This window comes from Diadema antillarum, unplaced genomic scaffold (assembly GCF_040938485.1).
Source record: "Diadema antillarum isolate AM-2024a unplaced genomic scaffold, OU_Dant_1.0 seq00001870_RagTag, whole genome shotgun sequence".
Classification (NCBI taxonomy): domain Eukaryota; kingdom Metazoa; phylum Echinodermata; class Echinoidea; order Diadematoida; family Diadematidae; genus Diadema; species Diadema antillarum.
The window spans coordinates 53,515-81,000 of NW_027272539.1; the positions used below are offsets into that span (position 1 = coordinate 53,515).

At 39.2% G+C, this 27,486-nt stretch overlaps 2 protein-coding genes across 2 annotated transcripts in view; both read left to right on the forward strand.

Annotated features, from left to right (window-relative positions):
• Positions 1-27,486, forward strand: part of LOC139712867 (E-selectin-like) — a 118,141-nt gene that overhangs the window by 14,005 nt on the left and 76,650 nt on the right. The gene's annotated exons all lie outside the window — the stretch shown is intronic.
• Positions 6,024-9,259, forward strand: LOC139712864 (uncharacterized). Its single transcript, XM_071624646.1, has 4 exons — positions 6,024-6,027; positions 6,514-6,816; positions 8,055-8,164; positions 9,034-9,259. Exons 1-4 carry the CDS (start codon positions 6,024-6,026, stop codon positions 9,238-9,240), a joined length of 624 nt encoding a protein of 207 aa, XP_071480747.1. The 3' UTR covers positions 9,241-9,259.

Consider the following 27,486-nt stretch of genomic DNA (forward strand, 5'->3'; position numbering starts at 1 on the left):
GGGGGGGGGGGGGGGAGACGGGGGAGGGGCGCTGTAGCATCTAATGGATATTAAAGACTCCCGACTCCCAATCGGAGGACACGAGTTCGATTGTCGCCAAGTGCTTACCCCCTTGGACAAGATGTTTTTACCCACCATGTCCCTCTCGACCCAGGTGTAAAAATGGGTACCTGACACGCTAGGGTAATAATATGGCAGGGCCCTCTGGTAGAGCAGTGGCAACATCGAATAGGCTACCCGAATATAAAATGAAACCTTATCATTATCATATCATTGTTATTTTTGTTATCAGCTTTAAAGCTAAATTTTGTGGATGACGGTGCTATAACATTCAAAGCGTATCCGGGCACTTACCCCCTGGGCAACTACCCTCCGGATAACTACCACCCGGATAATTACCCCCCAGGTCTATTCCCCCTTAGGGCAACAACCCCCCGGACAACTACCCTCCTAGGGCAATCACCCTCCAGGGCCATTACCCCCTAGGACAACTACCACCCGGTCATCTACCCTCCTAGGGCAACTACCCCCAAGGGCAATTACCCTTAGGACATCTACCCCCCGGATAACTACCCCCTGGGTAACTACCCCCTGGATGACTACCCCCCGGATAACTACCCCCCAGATAACTACCCCCCGGATAACTACCCCTTGGATAACTACCCCCCGGAGAACTACCCCCTGGGTAACTACCCCCCGGATAACTACCCCCAGGATAACTACCACCCGGATAACTACCCCCCGGATAACTACCCCCCGGATAACTACCACTCGGATTACTACCCCCCCCCCATAACCATACCCCGAGCCCCCCCCCCCCCCCCCCCCCCCGCCCCCTCCTGATACCTACCTACTGGACAACCCTCCCTCCCCGCCCCCCCCCCCCCCCCCGAAAGAAGTACAAATTGTACCACCCTTTGTAATTTTTCCATAAGTTCATAACACCATATCAGAAGATGCACCTTTCTCTTACACTGTCATCATTTACTCTTTTGGCTTGTCATTTTCTACCGTTATAACACATTAGAAGATAAACATAAGAAAAGGAGAGTTGATTTCACTGCAATTCATATTTCCTTAACATTAGCGAGGGACCCTTCGATATAAAGCCATAATTTCTGATAGGATCCGGGCACGGTTTTATGAAGTCAGTCCTGACAAGCTGTCAGTTCCACACAATTACCAATCGTTGTAGGTCGATCAAAGCAGGTCCATGGTAACAAGTCGGTGACTCGAGCTTATCAATCAAGCAGAACCCATGGTTTTATTGAAATTATTAGAGACTAACAAGATGTCATAACTGGCAAATTTTATCAAACGGTGCCCTAATCTGTCAAAAGAGTAAGATTACAGCTCGTTTTACATACAAGTAGAATTGTGCTATAAAACAGTTTTCAAATTAAATGTTCTCGACACTTTAAGGGGAAATCCAGTTCAAATATAAGTTAGTCTGATTAGAAAGAGTAAAATATTACGAGTTTAACGGTATTCCTTTTTTTTTACAAAACACCCCTAGTTGTTAACGAAGTCTTTTGTCCTGCACCCTCTTTTTTAATAGATCTATAGAGAGTTGTAGTTGACAGAATCCTTTTTACATTATAGGGCTGCTCTGTTTTATCCCGGCCATTTCAAGAGTATTTTTTTTTTCACAAAAACTTGAATCCTTCTTGGAATAACATGCTCGTTAATATTTCGTAAAGGGTTTCTAATTTTCTCACCCAAAAGATGTTTAAAACCTGAAGTTAGGTCTCGACCAAAACCAGACGATATGTAGTGAAAAAAATGTTGTTTTTTTTTAATTCAAATAGCAAACGTTGTTCGAAAATAACAATGAGAAACGTAATTTTCTGGGGGAGAGTTATTGTAAGAGGGGTGACTGTTTGGAGCCTAATTTTAATAAGGAGTAATTGTCAAGGGAGGTAATGCTCTGCGGTGATCATACCAAGGAGGTGACAATCTCTTCCCACATTCTTGATATACTAGTTGTTAATGCCCAATGATGCAGTAGGGCAATTCTGAAATGAGCGTTAACGGTATAACAGTAAAATAGTTACAAAATTGATGAAACAATGCAAAGAGAGGAAATTAAGACAGAGACGAAGAACGCAAATAAAGATACAGTGCACTCCCGTTACAATGAACACGGTTATAACGAAATTTCGTTATAACGAAGCAAAACTTCTGGTCCCAAAATTATCGCCATTAAAGTCTATGGTACAAAATTCGCTTATAACGAAGACGGTTATAACAAAATTTTCGCTATCGCGAAGTATTTTCTGAGCACCACTGACAAAGAAAAATAAAGGAAATGTGCTCCGTTTTAACGAAATGCGGATCGCATTCGAAAAAGCGTAGCGGAACAAGCATTTTTAAAGCGTCTCTGCATGAGCGAACGCATCATTGAATGTTCACTCCGTGTATCACGCACAGTTTCCGAGGGGAATTTGCATTATTGTAATACAATAATCTGAATTCAGATAAGGTTTGTTTCATTGTTCCGAAGTCCTTCAATACAAAACACACAGATTCTGATACAACTAAATGTCCGTAATAGTTCGGAAATGGAAATATTAAGCACATTTTGGCGTTATTCCATTACAAAGGTTCGTTAATCCGATAATAAAATATGGTCCTTATTCTCATTCTTATACGGTTCGTTAGTCCGAACATGATAGGAATTCAAAACGTTCGTTAATCGGAACATTACAAAAATATCGTTAATCCATGGTGAAAAAAGGAGAGTACACTAACAAAACTTAAGAACTGCAATCCTTATAATCGTCTTAAGATAGATAAATCTTCGAAATAACTAACCTTTCTCATTTTTTTTTTCATTAACAAAATTTCTTCGGAATAACGAACCTTATTTCATTTTCGGATGAAAAAGCCTTCGGAACAACGGACTTTCTGAATAGTGAACCTTTCTCACTTTTTGATTTATAAACCTTCAAAATGACGAACCTCATTTCATTTTCAGATCAACGAACCTTCGGAAAATGAACAATATATTATTTTGATCTAAATCATGAACTTTCGGAATAATGATTCTTCAGAAATGCGAACCTTCAGATAAACAAACCATTGGAATCCCGGGAATGGCGAAACTTCGGAATAAGGAGCCTTCGGAGTAACGTACTTTAGTAAGAAAAGAACCTTTGGAATAGCGAACTGTAACCAAATCCTACACCGTCATTTTCTACACATGTGTGACAACACAAACAACTTTATGCTCTTTTTAAAATGTAATATTTAAACGAAATTAAAAAGGTATTCTCCCATCTCACATAGCTTTCCAGCGTATGATGAGGATTCAACAAATGGAATTTTTCACGCGTGGTTTCCTTCTTTTCCTTATACATTGCATATTATATTTGTTCGGTTATAATGAAATTTCGTTAAAACGAAAAAAAAAAAAAAAAAAAACTCCCGGTCCTGAGCATTTCGTTTTAACGGGAGTGCATTGCACATGAACACACACGAGATACATCCCTTGTAATGAGAGGAAGAGGAAAGGTTAGTAATGAATGACAGGAATAGACTACCTTCACGGTGGACAGAGAAAAGAGAGAGGGAAGAGGAAGATGATGGGTCAAAACCAGGGCACGTGAGGCATGAGATATAAGCTCCTCAAAATACAGAAGTGTTACATGGAGTTGTGGTAAACGATAAACGATTGGGGTTAAAAAAATATTGCAAAAAGTATAACTCATTCTGAAGTGTAACATTTCTTCAAAATGTCTTTAATTCAATGGTAAAGGCATTCAAACTTAAAGGGACTGTACAGTACTGGTTGAGGTGGGGATTCATGTTTTGAACATTCTTAGGTGAGATAGTGAGAAACATCTCATGAAATATGAAAGAGCATGTAATTTTAAAAAGGATTCAACGTTTATTTGATGAAAATTGGTGTTCAAATGGCTGAGATATCCCAAAAAGTGATAATAATAATAAAAAGCGACATGCCCCACCTTTAGGATCTCTTTGTTTTACCTTGTTTTTGGATATCTCAGCCATTTCAAAACCGATTTTCATCAAATAAACTTTTGATACCCCTTAGAATTGCATGATCTTTGACATCTCATAGAGTGCTTTCTGAATATCTCGCAAAACGTTAGGCCTAAATATAAAGAGCAAAATTCTCACCTCGACCAGAACTGTACATACCCTTTAAAACTTCTTTTATACTATACTATCAAGAGAAATCCGAAATTTCGGAACAGTAAAAGAAAATACAGATTTAGCGAAAATAGTTTTGGTTAAAGGCATTGACATTTACTGGATTACCGGGTAGGATATGAAGGGACAGCTTCGTGTTTTATGAACATAGAGTCAGAATACAGAGGGAGAAATTAAGCTTGTACATAAATCGTCCTAAATGCAAACAATACAAATCGTAAATCCTTAAGATGTTGCTTTCATAAGATGATGTCTCAGTATGGCATCTCCGTGATTCCTGGCTAATAATACAAAGAACTTCGTTTTCTGTAGTAATGATATCCTTTTTATTAAAAGTAAGAGTCGAGGGGGGGTGGGGGGGGGGGGCAGTGACCCGGGAGGTAGTTACCCAGGGAGTAATTGACGTGGTGCACTGTCCTGGGTGTAATTTTCCTCTTGATAGTTATAGGGGAGGGGAAGTTGTAGGCCTACTTATCCGGGGTAATCATCCATGGGGAGTTATCGGAGGGGGTAGTTATCGGGTGGAAGTTATCTGGGGTCTAGTTGTCGGAGGAGGGGGTAATTAACCTGGGGATAATTATCCTGGTGGTAATTATTTGGGGGGGGGGGGGGTAGTTATCCGGAGGGTAATTATCCGGGGGTAATTATCCGGGGGGGGGGGGGGGGGGCAATTATCCGGGGGGTAGTTATCCGGGGGGTAGTTATCCGAGGGGTAGTTATCCGGGGGGTAGTTATCCTGGGGGTAGTTACCCAGGGGGTAGTTCTCCTGGGGGTAGTTACCCAGGGGGTAGTTTTCCGGGGGGTAGTTATCCAGGGGGTAGTTTTCCGGGGGGTAATTATCCAGGGGGTAGTTATCCGCGGGGGTAGTTATCCAGGGGTAGTTATCCGAGGGGTAGTTATCCAGGGGGTAGATTTCCTAAGGGGGAATTGCCCTGGGGGGTGATTGCCCTAGGAGGGTAGTTGTCCGGGGGGTAGTTGTCCCAGGGGGTAATTACCCTGGAGGGTAATTGCCCTTGGAGGGTAGTTGTCCGGGGGGTAGTTGCCCTAGGGGGGAATTGTCCTGGGGGGTAATTATCCGGGTGGTAGTTATCCGGAGGGTGGTTTTCCAGGGGGTACTGTTCCTAGACCCCATTCAAAGCGGGAATCAATATTAATCAAACGCATTCTAATTGTTTTTGCTTAGCTTTTCAAGCAATAATTCTGTGTGAATGTCTTACAAGTCTAGACATTCGCCTTCAGAAAATTGCGCATTTAGCAAAAGTTCAGGTAGTCGCTTTAAACGCTCAATTTTGTGAATAAATGCAAATCATCATGCTTGAGCAGAAATTGCACACATTTCATTCCAGAATGAGACATGCTGCAATGGAGACGGGGAGAGTGGGGGCAAAAAGAACACAGAAGAAGACGGACTACCCCCTTTCACTGCTTAGAGGGATGCTAGCTATAGTTTACGTTAAGATGGGGGATTCAGGCTTTAATTTTTGCGAGATAACTAGAAGCCACTTTCAAATATATTATAATCTTAAACCCCACACAATTTCCAAGAGGAATTACAAGTTTATTCGATGAAAATCGATCTGGAAATGGCTAAGGTATAAAAAAAAATAAAAGAAATTGATCCTATTAAAAGGTTGGCACACATGTTTATGGAACTTGGTTTTGTTTGTATATTCTCAGGCAGCTCAGAGTTTGAATCAATGCACGCCGAATAGTTGTTTACCAGTGTGTTCTCTTGAATCCTTTGACACAAAGACTCCGAAGAAATGAACGTATTTTTTTAGAGTATTTGAACATTTTTAAACATTTCATTCAGATAATGAAACATTTGACTGATTTAATCAACGAGGATGGGTAGCAACTGTTATGCGGCTACAATCAAAGAACAATTTCAAAATCCCTCTTGGTTAATAATGATATGTCTCGAAAGTTAAGGAGCCGGTCTTATTTGTACTTTCCTCTAAAGTCTGTTTCAGAACATTCCTGTTCCACAGAACACAAAAAAGTAGATTTAAAAAGAAAATCATGGCCATCCGATATCACATCTATATTATAATCAATAAACCACTTTTATCTAGCACCAATTTCGACTGACTTTGATTTCATCATGGCCTACTTTGTGTCATTTTTCTAGCCCCCCCCCCCCAAAAAAAAAAGTCTAGTTGGAATTTTAAAAAGTAGCTTGTTTTCACATAATTAATCAGCATAGACCTATAGTTGTGTGAACCTCGTTATCATGCAAGGAACACAGAGAGCACAATGTGGGTTGTTGTGGGGTTTTTTCTTCAATCATTCACCGTGTTACAAAAAAAAAAAAATGTTCCTACCCTAATACAACAGGCAAACTAACAACGAGCGCCACCGACGACCGGCCCCTGTCAGTCGTATCAACGTCACATGACGTGGAGAACGCCGCGGGCATCCTCAACGCACTGGCGAAGGAAACGGAAGGCATCGATCCAGCAAGAGACAGTGAACTACGAACCCTGAGTACCGGAAGTACGGCAACGGATCGCTTGGCAGCACGGGGTGAACTACAAACCCTGAGTACCGGAAGTGCTGCAACGGATCGCTTGCCAGCACTCGAAACAGATGGTGTTCCAGACAATGCCGACATGTACATCGCCCATGCAACCTCAGAAGGTAAACTAACCATAGCTGGACCCCCCCCCCCCCCAAAAAAAAAAAAAGAAATAAAAAAAAAAATAATACTAATAATAATAAATAAATAAATAAATAAATAAATAAATAAATAAATAAAAAAGAACCCTTTACTTTAGAAACCGGCTTTCAACGAATGAAATATTTAACAATTTCTATAAAAACAGATGGAAATCCATCTGTCAGAATCTGGCGTAAGAAATACAAGAAATTCATAAATCTTTGACGAAAGGGTAAAACGTAATGTAATGCACTAATAGTCACCGTTGTCACTTTGATTGCACGAAGTGGCATGGAGAGATGCCATACATGCTTGTGCAAAATCTAGTCCGCTTGATATTTATAAACACATTTTACCATCATATACTGGACATGAACGTGAAGAATTGCCATTGAACTGTGTAGTATAATATTGCTGCATGTAATACTACATGTTGCATGTTCTCATTGATCAGAGCACCCCTAGCTGTCGTGCTTCGACCAATCAGAGACAGAAATAGAGAAATTGGATATAGCGCCTTTTGGTTGAAATAAAAAATGGATTTAGCGCCTTTTGGTTGAAAGCATGAATTTCATGTTTGATTTTTTTCATATTTCCTGAAACAATTTTGATTAAATTTTTAGTGCCTTAACTGCACATGACAAAGATCTGTTCGAATCATGCGAAAGATACAGTTCGATAAAAATTGGAATTAGCGCCTTTTGGAAGCTAGCTCTTCAAATATTTTTGCTCAATGACTAATACCTACACAGCTTTATCAGTTGTTTAATTTATGCAATAGATGCCATATTGTTCATCGTTTTTCCCAATTTCCTTTTTTGTTCATTTAGAAACCGTTGTAGTATTTACATGTCTTTGAAATTGTTCTAAGCGATATATGTTTGATTCTTTATTGTATTTAAATGTATATATATTTTTTTCTTTTTTCTTTGTTTGCTAGTAACTGTAATTCTGCAATGTTTTATGTGTTGTATTTCAAAGGGCCCCGATGAAAACCAGCCAATGCTGACTCGGGCCTCCCTTTTTAAAGATGTGAAATAAATAAATAAATAAACGGTAAACGATGAAATGAAGATTTAAATGAAACTTTAATGAACTGAAAGTGCTACTCTAGAAGTGTAACTGAAAACGAAAAAAAAAAGATAGTATTTAGTGAAGCAGAAGTAACAATAATAGCTTTTGATTTCCTCCCTGCTATTCCCCTGTTCTATTATAAAAGGCTACTTTGCGATCAGAGACCGAGTCAATGGTTCGTGGTTCATCCAAGCTTTGTGTGAAGAACTCATTACGGGAGCCCATCTCTATGATCTCGACACAATAATGACCAAGGTAAGGGGATCAATTTTTGTTTCTTTGTTTCAGGATTAGTCTCTTTAGTATTCAATTCTGCAGGAATTAACATTTCCGTATACTGCACTGAATTGGAAGTTGACTGCATTATTTTCTGGAGAATGAGAAATAAAGGGCGCCGCTCACGTTACCAAAGAGAATTGTTTGCATCTATTCAGTACTGTATGTGGTATGGCACCAAAAGGGGGCTATCGCAACACCTATATACTGCGATAGCCTCAGAGATTAATAAAGTAGATTAATCAAATAGCAAAACCAAATCAAAAACCACAGCAAAGGAAAAAAAAGGCAGCCCTTTAGCAAAAGGCAAAAGCAAAAATACTACTACTGACAATTATGCAATGCTGTGTACATTTAATAAAATCATTTCCCTAGCTCTAAAAACCAGAGCTGTGTGACCAGGATATCGAATAATTGATGTTCTTGTCTATTATGGCAGAAGCAAGGGCGCTCATGGTTAACAATTTTTGCAAAACAATCAGGTAAAGGTGTCTCAACGAAGACTTGCAGTGTAATAAATATGACTCGTTACCAGCTTACCCTGAGGAAATCTCAGATGTTACAGCTCAGAATATTCATACCAGTTCAGTCAACCGTGAAAGTCCAAACATCTTTGGAAATCAGAGGTTTCCGATCCTTACAATGCATAGTTTAATTTAAAGTATCAAAACCGTGTCATTCTACCTATCCATATCTCCAAGGTGGTTTGAATAATCCTGATTCTCATATATTGTGTACTTTGTCGCTTTTCAATGGATCGGCAAAATTGGAAGACAATTTGGCTTGACTGTTTATCATCTAAAGTCTACTATTTTAGAGAAATTGATATCGCCTTGTATTTTTTATAGGTGGCCAAGCGTGTAAAGAAGTTAAAGGGAGAGATCGAATACAAAGGGTATAAGCACGTAACCTATCAAACACCACAGGCAATCAAGCAAGGGATCGAGAAAAAAATCTACTTCTTGCCAAAGTACCCACCCTTACGGAGACATATGCCGGCTGAAAGGAATAACAACGCTCCAAGAAGACAGACAAGTCAAACAAGATTGATATAGAGTCTGAAAGAGCTGAGAAGCCTGATGACCAGCTTTATCATGGCAACCCTCTACTGTACATATAAAGGAGAATGAAACTCACATACTCTCTAAAAAAAATCGAGTGAAAATTTTCACTCTTAAAGGAGTGAATACGAAAAAGAGTGAATTTAGAGTGAAATTGGAGTGAATTTTGAGTGAAAATGTTCATTTTCACTCGTTTTAGAGTGACGTCAGGGATCACTCCAAAATCTTCTCCTCTGTTTAAGAGTGAATATTTTCACTCGATTTTTTTTTCGAGAGTATATAATGTGATAAGGGAATGTAGCAGTATTTGTCGAACACATCAACACGGTTTGGGAAAAAATGCCAATTCTTCGAAGGGTTATGAATTGTTAAATCTCTGTGCCGCCATCGCTTGATGAGAAGCCGACAACATTTTGTGACGTCGGGCGCGGACAACAATAAAATAGAGATATCAAGAAAATCCAAAATATTTTTACCTTTCTAGCATTATGAAAGAGTACTTGACTCAGGGGGAAGATATTTGCTTTAGCATATCATTGTGGCATTAACAAGCGGAGGGAGTGTGTATCTTCAGCAAAATTAATTTTGTGGAATTCTCTTTATTTCCTTTATATATTTGTCCTGCATTGGCTATTTTTATTCAAGCATCGCTCACCGCCGGCGGCACGTTTTTTTTTTTTTTTTTTTTTTTTTTGCTTCTTTTTTTTTTTTTTTTTTTTTGGGGGGGGGGACCTTCAGGATTCTATAGTTGACAAGCGGAAAAAAAAAAGTGGGGGTCGAGTTCCTCCCCCCCCCCCCCCGGCCCTGTGACTCTAATTTGTTCATCTTATATTGTTGTAATTCCCTCAATCCACATATCATATCTTGTTTCATTCCCCTTTGAAATTGAATTCCACTCCAGTTATAAGTCCATCTGACAATGTCTGATAAGAAAGAGTAAAACCTTACGCGTACAGCAGTGAAAATTTGAGCAAAATCGGGAAAAAATAGGAAAGTTATGAAATTGTGAAGTTTCGCTCATTTCTGCAGAGCAGTTCTTGTACAGTTGATACAAATATGTAAATGAGTGAGCCGATGCTGTCATCACCTCAGAATTCTCCATTGATCGTGAACAAAAAACAAAATAAATGACTAAAATACAATTAAAAAAATCTGTTATCAAAGAGTAAAACATATTATTCCTGGTTGATTAACTTCAAAATACTGATCAGTTATAGATATATTGGGATTTGAGACTCGGATGTAATTGTGTTTGAATGAACACAAAGGTGAAAATGTCTAAATTGCATGTACAAGCTACATGGCAAGTTGTGAGGGGAGGATATCGTCATCATTGTCACTATTTGCATATTCATGTCGACTGTTCAAGGACAGGTGTATCCCGAAATTATAGTGAAACATTAAAATGTCATAACTTCCTTATTTTTCGTCCCATTTTGATCAAATTTCCACTGTTTTGCTAAAAATGAAAAAAAAAATACTCCTTCTTTTCAGACTAATTTTCAACTGCACGGAAATTCCCCTTTCAGACATTGTGGTACCAGTAGTGTGTACTTCGTGATTTCCTCATGACTGTGATTGTAGGGTCTCGTGTGTTTTTCTATTGTTTGTCAAACGATTTTGAGGTGAAGTATGATGCCCAACATCGTGTGTGTGTGTGTGTGTGTGTGTGTTTGTGTATTTAGAGATATTTTCAGGTCTTAGATATGGTAAGCTACCAGATTGCAAAGCTAGCAAGTGTATACATTACCATCATTTTCAAAGGTTTGCATGATATCACTCAAAACAAGCAATATTATAAAATATAGGAAAGAACTTGAATGTTTGGCAAATTGATAACCGACAATGTTTTATGTAAAATGAAAAAGGAATGTGAAACAAAGTTTTACTTGAACAGCTTCTTTTCTCGAATTATTTTTGTTCAAAGAATGATTTTCTTCATTTGTTTCACTTAATGGCGAGCAGTGTATTTGAATTTTATAAAAAGCAACAAATGAGATGCAAGAAGTCTGAAAAGAATAATAGCCCTCAAATACGGTATACTGACTTGAAGTGGTGTTCCACGAATTTCATTATAATGATTACATTGACTGGTAAGAGTCTGGTTAGCGCACATAGTTGGTAGGATTTGCATGAAAATACTGCATTGAGTTTCTCTTCGTTTTCCTCGTGTCATTATCGCTAATACATGTTAGTGTACCTGTAAATGGGATTAAAATATGATGAAGTATTTACATCTCTTTCATTGTGAGCTGAATTCACAAAGTATTGCACCTTATGTTTATGTATACGTACTTTTCTACTGGCTGTATAATAGGCGTAAGTATAAGAGTTTTAAGGAGTGTCAAATTATGTAAAATTTTAAGCAGTGTCAAATTATGTAAAATGATGGTGGACTTACTATGACCATACTTCAATCATGTGATATGTGAAAGTCAACTTAAGTTATAAAAGCGAAACAGTGAGTTTGCTCCAAACGAGGTTGTTAGTGATATCGTAGGTAGGGAGTTTAACTATAGTACAGACAAAGACGGGGTGATGAGTGCAGGGACCTTAAAGGTGACAGAGGATAGAGTTTCAGAATTTATAATTCCTAAATTATGCGAATAATTTTATGAAGTATAATTAGAATTCTATTAATAACAATGAAGTACAAGATGAAGAGGGTTAGCATATTCCTGCGTGCTTTGGCAGAGAGATCACACCAAGGAAATTCAAAGTCTTTTGTTATGATAATGAGTTTGGCACCCCAGTCCCTATAAATAGCAGGTATTCCCACTATTCGACATCTTTTTAAAGTATACGAGGCAGTATCCAAACATTCACACGATCACTCAACGTCAGTCTCCACTAACATTGAACAGAATACGTATCAACAATTATTCATCCGGATCAGTCATATATATCTTACAGGCATGAAGCCATACAGTAAAGTAATGAGCCTGGTCACGGAAGTTGCGACTGCAGGTAGTATGGCAAATGAGTTGACAGTTTCTGTGACGAGAAGAGAGAGGGAGGGTTATCCAACAATATGTTATGAACCCGCAACGCGTTCATGGGTGGGACCCTCTTCATCTTGTACTTCATTGTTATTAATAGAATTCTAATTATACTTCATAATATTATTCGCATAATTTAGGAATTCTATTACATAACACTTCGTACAAGCTTTCAGAGGGTTAGCATCTTCAAAGTAATACGCAGAAACTGTCAATTGAGATATGTTTCAGGCAAATGAAACAAAAAACTGCTGCACACGAGCGTTCATGATAGGTCAAATTTTATTCATGAGCAATCTGAGTAGTACCATGACAAGGTCTATGTTCCGTATGAACACATGATCACAAGGAGGAAAGAACAGTATAGTTTTGTAACAGTATAGTAACTGTGAGTTACATACGTATCGTGTCCCCCATCTTCCTTATAACTTGTGAAGATGAGCTGAGAATGGTTGAAGCGAATTTTGCTTCTTGAACTGGCTTAGAATAAAAATCTCGAAAGGTTTTGGCATTGGCCACTCCTCCATGGTAACGCCTTGATTAAAAGCTGCAGTACTCGAGGCACTGCGGTAAATGTGAGCAGAAAACCGATGTATCTATGCCTGCTTATTCAATGTGCCCTTTTAGCACCTAGACAGGGTAGAAGTGATTACTTCTTTGTGAGGTTTTCTAGTAGAAATAAAAAATTTAGTCACAACGTGAACCTGACGCAAGGGTTCTTTTCGACTTAAGTACCCCATGAGCACTGATAAAACACACAACTTCTCGTTTGTGAGGAAAGAAGACAATTTAATAGATTGGTTGGCAATACCCTTCTTCTGTAGTTGTTTTCAATAACTCAACCACTTGAAAGACTGTACTGTCATTAGGAATTGACATGATGTAATGTCCAAAAAAAACTCAGAGTCTGCAAAACAAGAGTCGCCAGAGCAATCAAATTCTCGCTTAGAAGTAACAGTCTTGCATTATTACCTAATGAACATAATTGAGAAACTTAAGAAACGTGGTGTTGTACCGTGGTTTGGGAGGTTCTACCTTTCAACACAGGTACTACAAACGGGTGCTTTCCCACGGAAAACCCGTCAGAAGAGGGCAGCACAGATGACAAGGCTGATCGATACGAATCTACCTTACTGTATTTTCCCTAACACATGCTGGTCAGACAAACATTACGATATTGGTGATGGATGAACTAAATGGCTCAAGCGATTGTTTGCGGCATCAACTAATCCACTGCTTTCAAGCTGAGTTATAATGTTTTTTGGTGTTGTGCCATGAATTTGCGATGAGCTCGGAAGTGTGCTCTGAAATTCCTAATGCTCGCCAACGTTCGCTGAGATAGGTCAGGCAGGGAGGTGGGAAGATATATCTCCCTGGGTCAGGCGAGTAACCTCAGCTCGGGCATTGGAATGGGAAGGGGAACCAGGCAGTCCCCTGGTAGGAGGGGTGGGGCTGCCAGGATCGCGGGTGAGCGGGAGCTACGATTGTGTCCTCCACAAAAGGGGTAATCGAGACTGCTCTCTGGCAGTTAATATTGTCCCTGCGGACTTGGGAAGGACCCTGGAAAGTAGGCAAAAAACGAAGTGGAGGAAAAACATAGTAGGGATGTAAAAATTCCCATGATATTGGAAAGGCATCGATAGCCTTAGGGGTCTTGTTCCCAAGACAAGTACGTAACCAATTTCCTATTGGCACTGGATGCGAAAAGATCAATTTCGGGTCTGAAGGAAGGTATAGATAAGAGCAACGAAAATATATATCAGGACGAAGACTAATTTACTTCATATCTCTCCGAGATAGATTAATTATCTGCTTCTATATGAGCAACACCAGCCAAGTGGGAAACAGATAGCCAAGAGTAGCGACCCAGCGACCACGCCTAAATGTCATATGACATTTTATTAAGTAATGGAATACTACCACTCATTTTCCTGACGTAACTGACAGCTGCACTGTTATCTGGATGAATGTGTTGCTTATGGGAGGTGTCGCACAGGGGGGCAAGGCCTCGATGAATAGCCAGTAATTCTAGCGCATTGATATGCAGATTAGCTTCCTCTCGAGACCCGACACCTTGAGCAAAGGAATTATCATTTACACAGAGTGTACCCCATCTTGAGGTGCTGGCATCTGTACGAATATTGTCAATGGATGACAGGAATGTCGATGCAGGATCCAAATTCCTTGCATGGCAAGGGAAGCCACCAACGAATTTCGTCAATGGCATTATTGTTTATTGAATTAAAGAGATGCATCAAAATTACCACCTGATTCTTGCACTGCTTTGGTTCTGCACGACTCTAGAACACGATAATGCCAACGACCCGCCGGTACGGGGTCAAATGGAGAAGAAAGAAACCAATGAACTTTGCTAAATCTCGAATTTTTGTCGAAGGAGACGACAAAATAGGATGCCCAAGATTCCTTATCTTGTCATTTTTTTTTTCGTCTAGATGGCTCGCCACCAAATTAAAGCCTGAGTAGGTCGGAGATGTTGTGACTTCCCAAAATTAATGACAATCCCAATGATGCCAGTAAATCCAAAACACAGTTTGTGTTAGCAATACTCTCCTCTTTAGAGCGGGCAAACAATTAGAATATCGTCCAAATAAATCATTATTATCATGCCTCTGCTTCTAAAAGAAGCAATAACGGGTTTCATTCCTTTAGTAAATACCCTTGGCGCTGAACTTAACCCAGAGGGTAAGCAAGTTAGACAATAAAAACGACCATTCCACGTAGAACAAATACTTTGATAATCTTCATGAATAGGAATGGAAAAATATGCATCCTTGAGATCCAGTGACGTTAAGTAGTCGGATTGCATTGATTAGGATTTCTTTAACACTTCGAAAAATTTCCATCTTGAAATGCTCATACTGAACGAACGAGTTCAGATTTTTCAAATCAATGAAGGATCTGAGATCCTCGGTTCTCTTTGGAACTGTGAATATAGTGGACAGAAATGAAACTTCCCCTGGGGAAATTTCTGATGTTGCCCCTTTCTGGTTAACAACAAAAGAAATTCCAAATTACAATGTAATTGCCGCATTTTCCTCCTCCGACAGTAGTAATTAAGGAGGAATAATTTTTGTTGGGATAACCGTCAAATAAGATCTTGTAACAACAAATAGTGTCTGAAATTCAGGGATCAGAAATAATGAGAGACCACGTCTCTTTGAAAAAATCTGGGTCGTCCCGCATGTAAACGGGGACTTACTAGTTTTTCTACATTAGATGGTGCGATGCTGGAAGATACGACGGTATGTTCTACCCGCGTGCTACCGAACGACCGACGACGCGGTCGGTCGGAGAAGGTGACTTTTTGGCCCTTGCACGAGGGGCGACTCGCCAGCATTTTTCATGTTGTTTGCAAGTCTTTCTCAAATAGCGTTTTCCCTATGGAGATCGATCTACTGCATAAATCATTATGCCCCTGTACTTCTGATTGAAAGCAAGTTTGAGCTCCTCTCGGGTCTCATGTTCATCTCATACGAAGATGTTACCGCACAGAGTAACTCCGTTGACCGCCAGTCAAGCAACGGGGGCTGAATGGACTGACCGTTGCTCCCTAGCTGCTGTCTGCAGCTCCCGGGTGATTTTAGCATTATTTTACTAAAGGGAACATTCACTGAATCACCGTCTTTTGCACTTCTGTCAGCTGGACGGTTTTCCCGGGGATTGAGGTGCACATTTGCTCCTCGACTCTCGGTGCACACACCGAAAGGGGGGGGGGGGGGGGTCGAGGGCGTCATGTACTGTAGTGCATGGATTCTTTTTTCCACGTTCTCCTTTCACGGCATGACGGAGGCAATGTGACCGCCTTGTCAGCTGAGTGGTCAATCCATCAGAAACTGCGAGGCCGAATTCCTCAGGGCCTTCATACAAATTGTCTGCTTCCAGCTCTATGAGCTGGTCGCCGAAGCGGCGTTTGCACTGCCTCCCACGGGCTGTGCTGCCTGCACTAAGCTCTCGAACTCCGCCTTCGGGTCGGAGCTGAGCAGGTGAGTGGTTGCAGAATTCTGGCTGATTGTCTCCACAAAGTGCTCAGTAAATCAACTTCGCGGTCACACCGCGAAGGAGCCAGTCTGAAGTGCTCCCGCATGCAGCGCATGGCGGGCTGGCTCAGAGGTTTTGGAGACAGATATCTGTCCATCCATAAAACGACATAATTGGGCCGATAAACGTCGAATCTCACTCTTCTGCGCCGAAAGATTAGACCTCAGCTCTACCTGATATACAGCCCCGTTACCGGCGGCTGTGAACCGTTGTCTTCTGTATCACTCAGGTTTGTCACACGTCGAAAAAGATCAGTAAGCGAAGCTTATAACGCACAGTTGCACTGTGCAAGCTAACTCTCTGCCGAACACACGAAGAAAAGATGTCGAATAGTGGGAATACCTGCTATTTATAGGGACTGGGGTGCCAAACTCATTATCATAACAAAAGACTTTGAATTTCCTTGGTGTGATCTCTCTGCCAAAGCACGCAGGAATATGCTAACCCTCTGAAAGCTTGTACGAAGTGTTATGTAATAGAATTGACGAGTATTATGTACTCCTTTCCCACAGCTATGTTACCTACTTCATCATACGTTTGCACCACCATAACCAATTCACCACACACGCGTTTACAATCACGAGACACCTACGCTTCCAATGTAGTGAATCTTCACTTTTATTATCATATTATACTCTTAGCAGTAGTAGAAGAAGTAGTAATATTATTATCAATATTAGTAGCGGTAGTGTTTGTATTTGTAATAGTAGTAGTAGTAGTATTGTTTTTGTCATTATAAGCCCGATGGTCTACACAGTGAACACCGTGTTCTTTCCAGCAGGGGCAATAGTTCATTTCTCTGCTGTAAACTGGAGTGAAACAGTGACGTACATCAAACCCTGTGACGTCACTTATTGAAACGGAGAAGTTTTGAAGAAACGCATCTCTCAATGGCATGTGATATACCAAATAGGGTGATGTATATGCCAAATAGAAAGTGTACCAGAAGCTGTGTGATATACCAAACAGAAATTGTATGTGTGTATGAACAAGATTAAGTATAGAATATGTTCATAATTTCTCGTATAACCTGACGAGTACGGTATAATGCACGACTAACTTTACCCATACAATCGCTGAGAAGTCATAGCTTTAAAAAAAAGAAAAATGGCTTCAAACTTATTATCATGAATACTGTATCTTTAGATGTGTTTTCATGCTAACTATCATTACACACATAATATCGTAATATTTTGTCATGATATACAAAATATTACGAAGTGTTGGTAGTAGTACTGTGTTTTGTCTTGTTTATTCATACAATGTGTTATGATTTTTCGTGTATCCCATACAACAGTACTCGGTGGGCCAGTCAAAATTGATGTCGGACCACCAAAAAAGAAAAAAGGGGTAATCCTTTGTTGGCACGATCGAACAACAAAAATTCAAAATGGACTTTTATGTTCGTCTTGCATTTTGGGCCAGTACATATCTCTTTCTTGCCACCAAAATTTCAGATTTAAAGATTTTAGAGGCCCTAACGGGTCACCAGACAAACAGGTAAGTGTCGAGACCTTGTGAAAAAAAAAATATTCTCATTAATCGAGATAAACGAGAACTTCTGTACACTTGTTAATCTGTTAGAAGTCAATGACAAAATGGTAATATTTATAGTGTAATTGCATTATAATACGTGTATTGTTTGTGTTTTGCATTTCTGCAGTTTCAGTGTTTCGTATACTCAAGCAGTCATTCCTCTCTCATTGTAACATTGACAAATCTGATCATTATCCACCACGTTACATACCATGACCTGAAGTCTTTGCCCCTTCTCTCCATCTCTTTCTCTCTCTTTCTCTCTCTCTCTCTCTCTCTCTGTCTTCATTATCCAATTTATCCACATTTTAATTTGATAAAATTCTTTAATTGTTGATGTCTGTAAATAGCTAATTTCTCATTTCTAAATTTGGAGTGGAACAGTGTCGAATCTCAAACTACTGAAGTCACTTGTTGAAACCGAGGTGTTTCGAAGTGCCGCATCTCTTAAATGTGGTAAACCAAAAAGAGTGAGTGGAAGTTGTATATAAAACTCTTTGGAGTATAGTAAAGTTACCTAAATGTTTGATGTCGTTATTATAGATATCATGTTTGATTAATGTCACTATTATTCATCGGATCAAGTATAACCTGATCAGCCTTGAAGGACTGTACAATTAACGTCAACCATACTTGTCATAGCTAAGTAAGAAAGTAAGAATGTTACTTGAGCTTCAAATTTTTCAATGTATAACTTTCATAATGTTTTGCTGATGGTGATGATTGTCATCAAACTATTATGACACACAATAAACTCTCTACAATATCATTCTGTAGTTTAGAGAAAGATGCGTAGTGTTGGAGCGTGCACTTTCTTCATTCATATTCATTTTATTAATATCCTATAGTACCGTTTTGAACAACACACACTTTGCATAATGAGAATCAGATAGGCCTCGCCAGTATCGGTGGCACGAAGTGACCAGCTGAAAACTGATGTCGGACCACCAAATTTCCATAATAGTTTTCCTTTGAATGCCCGATCGGTGTAATGTAGGACAATTTTGTCAATCCGTTAATTGCAATACAAGCATCTCAACACACGCATTCCAATAATTTTAATAAACTCGCAGTGCATAGCACCTGCTGTCGATCGGAAACTCGGTGGTCTAGTGAGACACTGTGTTTCCAGCAGAGGTAATACGTGTAGCTCATTTCTCTTTTGAAAATTTGGAGTGAAACAATGACGTATATGAAGCCACTGATTTCACTTCGTTGAAACGAAGGAGTTTTGAAGTGCCGCATCTCTGAAATGTGGTATACAAAAAAAAAAAAGAACATGAGAAACTGTATATGAACAATATCAAGAGAATTGAATTAAAGGAATGCCTTAATTTGAATTCTTGTAGCAAAGCATTGCAAATATGTTTCATAAGTTATAATATTTATCGTATATTCTGATCGGTTTGGTAAGACTGTAAAACCAACTGTACAGTTGTAATCACTGAGTTGTCAAAGGTAAACAACAAGAAAAAACATGTAGCTGACTATAAACTTATTAATATACATCTTTCAAAATGCTTTGGTGATGTTATCAAACTAATTCAACACACAATATTATTTGTAATTTACAGAAAGTTGCGTACTATTAGTTGTGGAAACAGTGTACTTTTTTCATTCATTTTCATTTTATTGATGTCCTTTAGTACAGTCCTGTACAACACATGATAGAAGAGAGCCAGACATTAGCGGTAGTCTGATGCCCACTGATAGTTGATATCAATCAACAAATTTCCAACAAGATTATACTTTGATGGCCTGAAAAGGTACGGAATTTTCAAAACAAAATTATTTTAAGTTCGTTAATTCTTTGGGTATAATAGTATTATGCCCAAAGAATGAACGAACTTAAAATTGAAAAAAAAAAACATAAAAATCAAAATAGTACATTATACCTATATTCATATTTTTTATTTCGCGCCACCAAAATTTCTGATTGAAAGATTTTAATGGCACAAACTGGTCTCCAGAGAAACAGGTTTATGTTGAGGTCTGTCAGAATTGATCGGGGCAAAAAGAGAACTTCTTCATACCTGTAATTTGATTACAAATCTAAAATAAAATTATTGATATTTCAGTGCATTTGCATTTTACTGAACTGTTTTTCTTTCTACATTTCTGATATTTCCATGTTTCGTTATATTTGTCACTTAACATTGAGAAATCTGATCATTTATTCATCGCGTGGCATACCATTACTTATAGTCTTCTTTGTCCCTCCCCCCTCTCTCTCTCTCTTTCTCTCTCTCTCTCTCTCTCTCTCTCTCTCTCTCTCTAAAAAAACCCCAGAAACAATAAGGGTTCAGTGTAAATTCACCCGATGCATCTTTAATGAAATAAGTATGTTTCCCTTTTCAACTCGTTATTTTGGTTAGTTCGTGTACTACTCCTTGCTTTTTCTGCCTTTTCAATTTGTATGTTTGTTGTTATTGATGTTCTTGTATGCTTGCAATCACTTGATACTTCACACTTTTTCTTCCCTGTGATTAGTATTATTTGTGGTGGCAAAAGTTCATTGAGAAATATGTTCTGAAAACTTGGTCACGGAACCTTATCTATAGCACCAACTGTTGCTCCACTGGACAAAGAGCTTTAAATTCATCATTGCCAATCCTGACTACTCAAACTACTTAAAGCACGTTATTCTTCTTGTTCTTGTTGGTTCATAACAAGAAAGTTCTATTTTTTTTCTGAGATCCGCATGAAGCATGCCCTAATTCAAATTATCTAAAATATCAAGTTCAAAATGAGTAACTGCAATGCACTAATTGAATTCCACAATATTTGTATGGGAATAAGCTATTGATCGTGTATTTTCAAGCGACTGACTTTGGAGCATTAGGATATACAGGGTAGTCTATACCACACCAATTGGCACTCACATCCTCACAGACACAACCCCTATTATATTTTTACATATTCAATTTCTACTACAATAATTTCCAGGAAAATACATTTCCCCCCTTTCAGCAGATCAGCTGTACGTAATCAGATGACTGCAAAAATCACCTTTGTGCTTTAGGTTTCTGATTTAATTGATGGATATAAAGTTTCAAAATAATCTGTATTTTACAACACATGGGCCTGTGGAAAATCACGTGTTTGAACGGGATACCATGTTATGAATAATTATGTGAGAAAATGAATAAGAATGAGTAAAAGATATGATATGTATCTGCGACTTTTAAGTGAAACATTAAGATGTTTCATAACAACCGGTTTTTCATGTCACTACAATTCTATTGTTTGTTTTTTTGTTTGTCTTTCTTTTTCATTGCTTCTGCTCAGGTTGTTACGTATGTATACCTGCAGTGAATAACATGATTTAGGTTTTACGCCAGTATTTTGTATGCTTCCTGGTGTTTTGATTGACTTTTTTTAATGTTTTGTTTTTGTTTTGCTGGATGTCAGTGCATGACAGGAAATTAAATTGACCTTACTACGGAAGCATAACCCAGCTCGTTCACCGTTTGACGAAGTACATTGTGTATTTTGTGTGGTTGTAAAATGTATCAGCATGTATGTTAAATTACGGGACCTCTTTGTTGATAGCGACTCTTGCTAATAAGAGGCTTGTTTCATCGATGCCAAAGGTTTATGGTGAAATTTATGGCTAAAGTTATAAGGCTGATATGTGTGTGTTTGTGCGAGTATGTGTGTGTGTGCGAGTGTGTGCGTGTGTGTGTGTGTGTGTGTGTGTGTGTGTGTGTGTGTGTGTGTGTCATTGCCTGTAACACCTTCTGTTTTCCCTTTTCTTTACTATACCAGTTCGTTTTTATTTGCACAATGTCAAGTATGTCCTCCCATCGGTAAATGTTAATCGATGGAAACTAAAACAGAAGAAATGATAAAAAGATAAACTGATAAAAAGATCAGATCCATGCTTGTAGTTGGTAAACGGCATCGACTTAGCGTAATTTAAACACATCCTCGCCAGATTGTCTCATGACCCAACCCGACTGAAAGGGAATCTTTCATCGAAAGAAATTTGAAAAAAAAAATCGTATGCTTTAAAGCTCAATAACACTGATGATTCGGATATGGTTGTCGAAACATAACACTGCCGCTCCTACAATAACTAATTATTGAAGTCTTTTGCAGGCGGTGGCATGAATGCATAATGTCTCATACGAAATCTAATGTTCGAATTTTCTCAATTCAATGCTAAGCCAGCACCGATTCACATCAAAAGTCTAAGATCTTAATAGGCCCCTTCACAATCTGAACTCAGCGTCGAGGACTATACGGTATACTGACGTGAAGGGATCAAGTCATTTCCATTGTATAGACCGAAATATTTTCTTTATAAGAACTAACTGTTGACAATCAGCTCGATCCATTTTACTGTAATTTAGTTTCGGCAATTCACTCTAGAAATGTCGCCAGTCATAAGAATAAGAAAGGTGAGATTGCGATTGCATTTAGACCAGAAAGACGAGTAGAAAGCTTACGATGTATAGCTGTGGCCTCCTCTACATAGATGTTCGACTCACAGAAAGGAAACAAACATAACTTACATTCTGCTCTTTTTATTCTGTGCGTGACATGCCTTATTGTGGTGAACGGTGGAGTATATCAGTGACAAAGCAGTGTTAGGTTTGCAACACAGAGCCAGTGAGTCATTGGTGTGAAGAAGACGATACAAACATCATCGAACTGCATGTAGTATCCATCACACAGAGCTAATAATGATAATGATAATAATAATAATAGATAACAGGAAATAATAATAATACTAATGATATGTGTTACTACTACTTCTACTACTACTACTATTATCATTATTACTAGTACAAAAAATACCATTCAGATGATGTAAGTTCTGATTCATCCGGGTAACGATCAATAAAGGTACAAAATGAAATCAATTCATCTGGACTTTATGTTTTAATTCCAAGAACGGTTTCACGTCCGATCCTGGACGCTTCAACAGCTCGTCTGATTTGATGGCGGGAAGGCGTCGTTGCCAATCGGCGCAGACGCACTATCGATTTTATTGTTCGAAGTGTTTCGACTATTGTTATCATCATTATCATTATTATTAGTAGAAGTAGTAGTATAGTAGTGGTTGTATTTAGGTATTAATAAGCATTAAAGTAATAATCAGTGACAATGCCTTCTTTAGCGGGGTACCCTTTTTCGGTGGTACCACTGCTCTAACAGAGCGCCCTGTCGTTATTAATGTATTACTACCCTAGCATTGCCAGCTACCCATGCATACCCCTTGATCGAGAGGGACATTGTGGGTGAAAATCTTGTCAAGAGTGTAAGCACTGGGCTTGATTCCATCTCGGGTCCTCCGATTAGGAATCTGGAGTCTTATCTACTATTCCAGTGCCCCCAGCTCTTTGACGAATCAACAGGGAATTTCATATATCACAAGTATGTAATCATTGTTTACTTTTCATAATCAACTTTTCCTACTGTGCCTTGAACACATTAGTCACGAGGAATGTGCAATTGGAACTTTCATTATGCGCTGTGATATCAGGTATACACTAAAAGAGTGTTTTGGATGCGGGGAAAACCCGCTTTTATCACGAGTCAGAGCGAGAAGGTCACAAAGAATACAGACTTTCCTCTGAACGTTGCCCGGCCATTTTGGTGAGTGCTGGATAGTACATATGTCTGTTGGAAAACATACTCTTCATAGGATTATTTTGCGTAGATCGTAAAATTAAGACCACATTTAGTCTAATATGTGCTCGCACTTTCCTTCACGGTGATTAGGCAGCAGATCATGAGCTTGTGTACACAATTTGTGCTTCGGAGTCAGACATAAGTCGGCAGTATTGAACCCGGAAGTACAGCATAACTTGGTAAGTATTCCATTATAAGAAACGATATCCACAATCGTGCCGCATGACCACTGAATATGCACAAAATTGTATGCCCTTGTTTTTTTTTTTTCTCTCTCTCTCTCTCTTGTCAATAGGTTTCTGTCCCCGACTTTCGTGATTTTGTGAGCATGTTTAGTCCCACCTCCACACATCTTTTTATATTCGTAATGCAATTGACAGTTAGGCAAACAGAAAAAAAATGGTATATCAATCACCATGTTACAATATGCTGTAGAATAAAGATATTAATCATTGTCTCTGCTGTAAATAGATTAACGTCTAACAATCTTATCACATATTTGTGCTAACAGATTAAGAAGTAGGATCATTATCGGAGAAATAAATGAACTTGAAAAGGTCAGACATCTTCGAGATTGCCATCCAGAACTGAGGTTGATGCATTCTAATGACCAATGAAATGATGCTACCCTAAATAATGAGAGCATCTAATCGAAGGCCTCCAAGATAACTTTAAGCGATCAAATAAAGATGGGGTTGATGACAGGATTATATGGTTGGAAAGGTGTGCAGGAAGCCAATAGTGGCAGTCAAATCTGTCTCATTGTCGCAAGAGCGTTTGTCTTCCTCCATGTATACATAAAACTCAGACGAAAGAACATCGAATATAAGGTGACTGTAGACCTGATTGCTGTCATTCACACAGGGGCTTAAAGGCCCTTTTATTCATACTCATATCCTTTCATTCACTTCTTTCTTGCACCATTTTGACACAGGAATATCCGAAAACAAATATTTCCTCTGTGCCTAAAACTCAGTTCCTGACATAAATAGTATGAGATCAATGAGAAAAAGTACTTGCGGCCTTCCGTGTCTGCCAAGACTAAGGAAACCGGTATCATCATGCAATGAAAAAGAAACTATCTATAATACTATCTTCCGAGAATAAAGTTACTTTGTATGGATTGAAGGACACCTTATTACACTTAATAGGCCTACCTACAAACAGGTAAATTTACATTCATTGACATAGGATTCTATCATCTCTCATTTCGCTCACATTATATATATATATTTTTACATGATAACTTTTGCAAACATCATCATTGGATGATGTTATTGTTCATATGAATACACAGGATCACGATTCAAAGAGTCATCCCTCCGTAAGCTACTCGAATCAAATTACCTAATATATTTTGATGAGTGTATTGCAATACAATACAACTCATTCTTGTTTTACGAATTCTTCTTTAAGAGTATCAACGAGTAATATCTACTTTCATTCTATGTCGTCGTACGACGGGCCCACCCAATACGTTAATCCGATCTCCTCCAGTCAAATGAACCATGAATAAAGAACTTTCTTTGAACCCGAAAATAAAGCATCCTCAGTAAATATTATTAAAAGAAAGAAAACATTTACGCTTGTATCTTAGATAGTGCTTCATTATTTCGTTCGGTTTTGGGAATGCATACATTCTAACATCATGCTTCGAACGAACTTTCGCCTCTTCTATTAGGTAAATGCTTTTTTAATGGTATTTATCGATGTGTTTTACCACTTTGTGTTTCTTTTGCTATCAGAGAAATAGAGACCATGGCAACGTTTCACCAGATCATCAGCCAGAATCTGAAATGCCCTATCTGTCTGAATCTTTTCAACCAACCTAAGTCACTAATATGTTCGCACACGTTCTGCAAAAAATGTCTTCAACGAATATCTCAAACTCAGTCCGACAAGGACACTATAAATTGTCCTATATGCAGGAGAGGAACACCCCTGCCTAGTGGAGATGTGGAGAAGTTACAAACAAACATACCGCTAAGTTCTCTCGTGGACAAAGTAAAAATCAAGAATCCAACATGCACAGTTTGTGAGGTGGACTGCAAGTCGCCAGCTGTGTCCTACTGTCAGGACTGTGGGAAATATATGTGTAAATCATGTGAGAAAGGCCACTCTATCTGGAAACCGTTCTCCAACCACGAAGTGGTGCCCGTGAGCGAGGTGTTCTCGGGAAACGTTCCGCTTAAGATGCGACGGAAATGCAAGAAACATCCTAGCGAGGATGAGGAGTGTTTCTGCACGGGATGTCGGGAGTACGTCTGCTTTAAGTGTGGGATGTTAAGACACTCAAAAGCAGGACATGATATCGAAGAGGCAGCTATCCATGAGGAGAAATTGATGGAAAATATCAATGAGTTGAAAAAAAGAGTAAGATCAAAGAAAACAACCATTGAAAACCATATCGATTTCATAGAGACACAACGTAATGAAATAGCAATTATGCTGAGAAAGCTCAGTGATGACATCGACAAGACGTATGAGGAATACATGCAGCTATTGTCAGCCAGAAGAGAAGCCCTGAAAATCCAGTTGAAACAATGGTCTCAAAAATTCGAGAGGAAATTCCAAGAGATGGAGATGGAGAGTCGGCATACAGTCAGTCACATGACCGCTTTGGAAGAGCTGGTAACTAATGGAATGAATGAACTGCTGGAGAAAGACGCTTTGTTAGCACACGACACGCTGTGCGAGAATTTGAAGAGCTTTCTGGGACGAGATGATCCTGACAACCAATCACCGAGAGGTGTGACAGAACGAGCTCAGAAACTTTCGTTCCGTAGATATGAGAAGGTCAATGAACCTTCTCTTGGAGAGTTGGAAGGTTACACGTGGGATGTCAGAGCAGAAGTAAAGCTCCCGAACGGAAGAAGCATGGGCTGTATGACTTGTGCACCAGACGGTAAGATGGCGGTGGGTTCGTTGAACGGCAGAATCCATCTGTACCGCCCTGATGGCGAGTTACAGCAGACCGTGCTGAATGATGTCAGAGTCACTAACATTGGATTTCTGTCTGATGGTCGAAGTGTTGTACGTGATGTACATGGCAAGATGTCACTCTACACTCTACAATGGGAGAAGCTCGACGTCACGTTCGAGACGATAAGTTATTATGGAGGACGGGATGATGATCTAGCTGTTGATAGAGATGATAATATCTACGTTAGTTATTGGGGACTCGGTAAAATCCAGATATTTACCTCACAGGGTGGCAAGGCTGTCAGAGATATAATGTTTGATGAATATGGTGGATATGGACCGTGCCAAATAATCTCCTTTCACAACACAGGGAATCTGATAGTGAAGCATGCATCAGTTGTCGTGTGTATTGATAGTAAGGGGAAGGAGCCGAATGTATTGAAGAAAGGGGACGTGATCATGTCGGATGCCTACCCAGCTGTTTGTCGAGATGATTCGGTCATTATAGCTTGGGTGAACAACTCTGAGGGTCTAGTCAGTATCAATCGATACACAAGTGATTTGAAGCACACTCACAATCTCATCACTGATTTCAAAATACAATGTCCATATCCAGGTTCGTACAATCTACAAGAGTTTGAGAGTGGTGAGATGGCTTTCTGCACTTCAAGCAGACTTTACATACTTGATGCCATTTAAGTGAGCTGTCATAAACGACATTTACGCAGTAGTATGTCAAAAAGAAGGAATCTTTGGTGTTATGTTTTAAGTGACTAAAATACACCTCGAAAGAAGTTCACATGCAGAATTGGGCTGCCCATGTGCCCGCCTACACATGTTAATATTTATACTCTTCAAAGGGACTTTAATCATGTCAAAAAGTTATGGTTTCCTGTCGATGAATGACAATTCCAAAAATGAGACAGGGCCAGTTTCAACATTTGTTTTGCGATAATAGTTCTCTAAATGATACACCAGTAAACTTGGGGATGCTCCTCAGATGAAATCAGCAACAAGAGCCGGGAAGGGGGGGGGGGGGGGGGAAGAGTCTCACACTCACCTGAACATCACCAGACCACCATTA

Excerpts from the sequence above, each read along its gene's own strand:
- LOC139712864 (XM_071624646.1), top strand. Across the intron at positions 6,817-8,054 it reads CGCCCATGCAACCTCAGAAG|GCTACTTTGCGATCAGAGAC; the intron begins GTAAACTAACCA and ends CTATTATAAAAG. Across the intron at positions 8,165-9,033 it reads TCGACACAATAATGACCAAG|GTGGCCAAGCGTGTAAAGAA; the intron begins GTAAGGGGATCA and ends TATTTTTTATAG.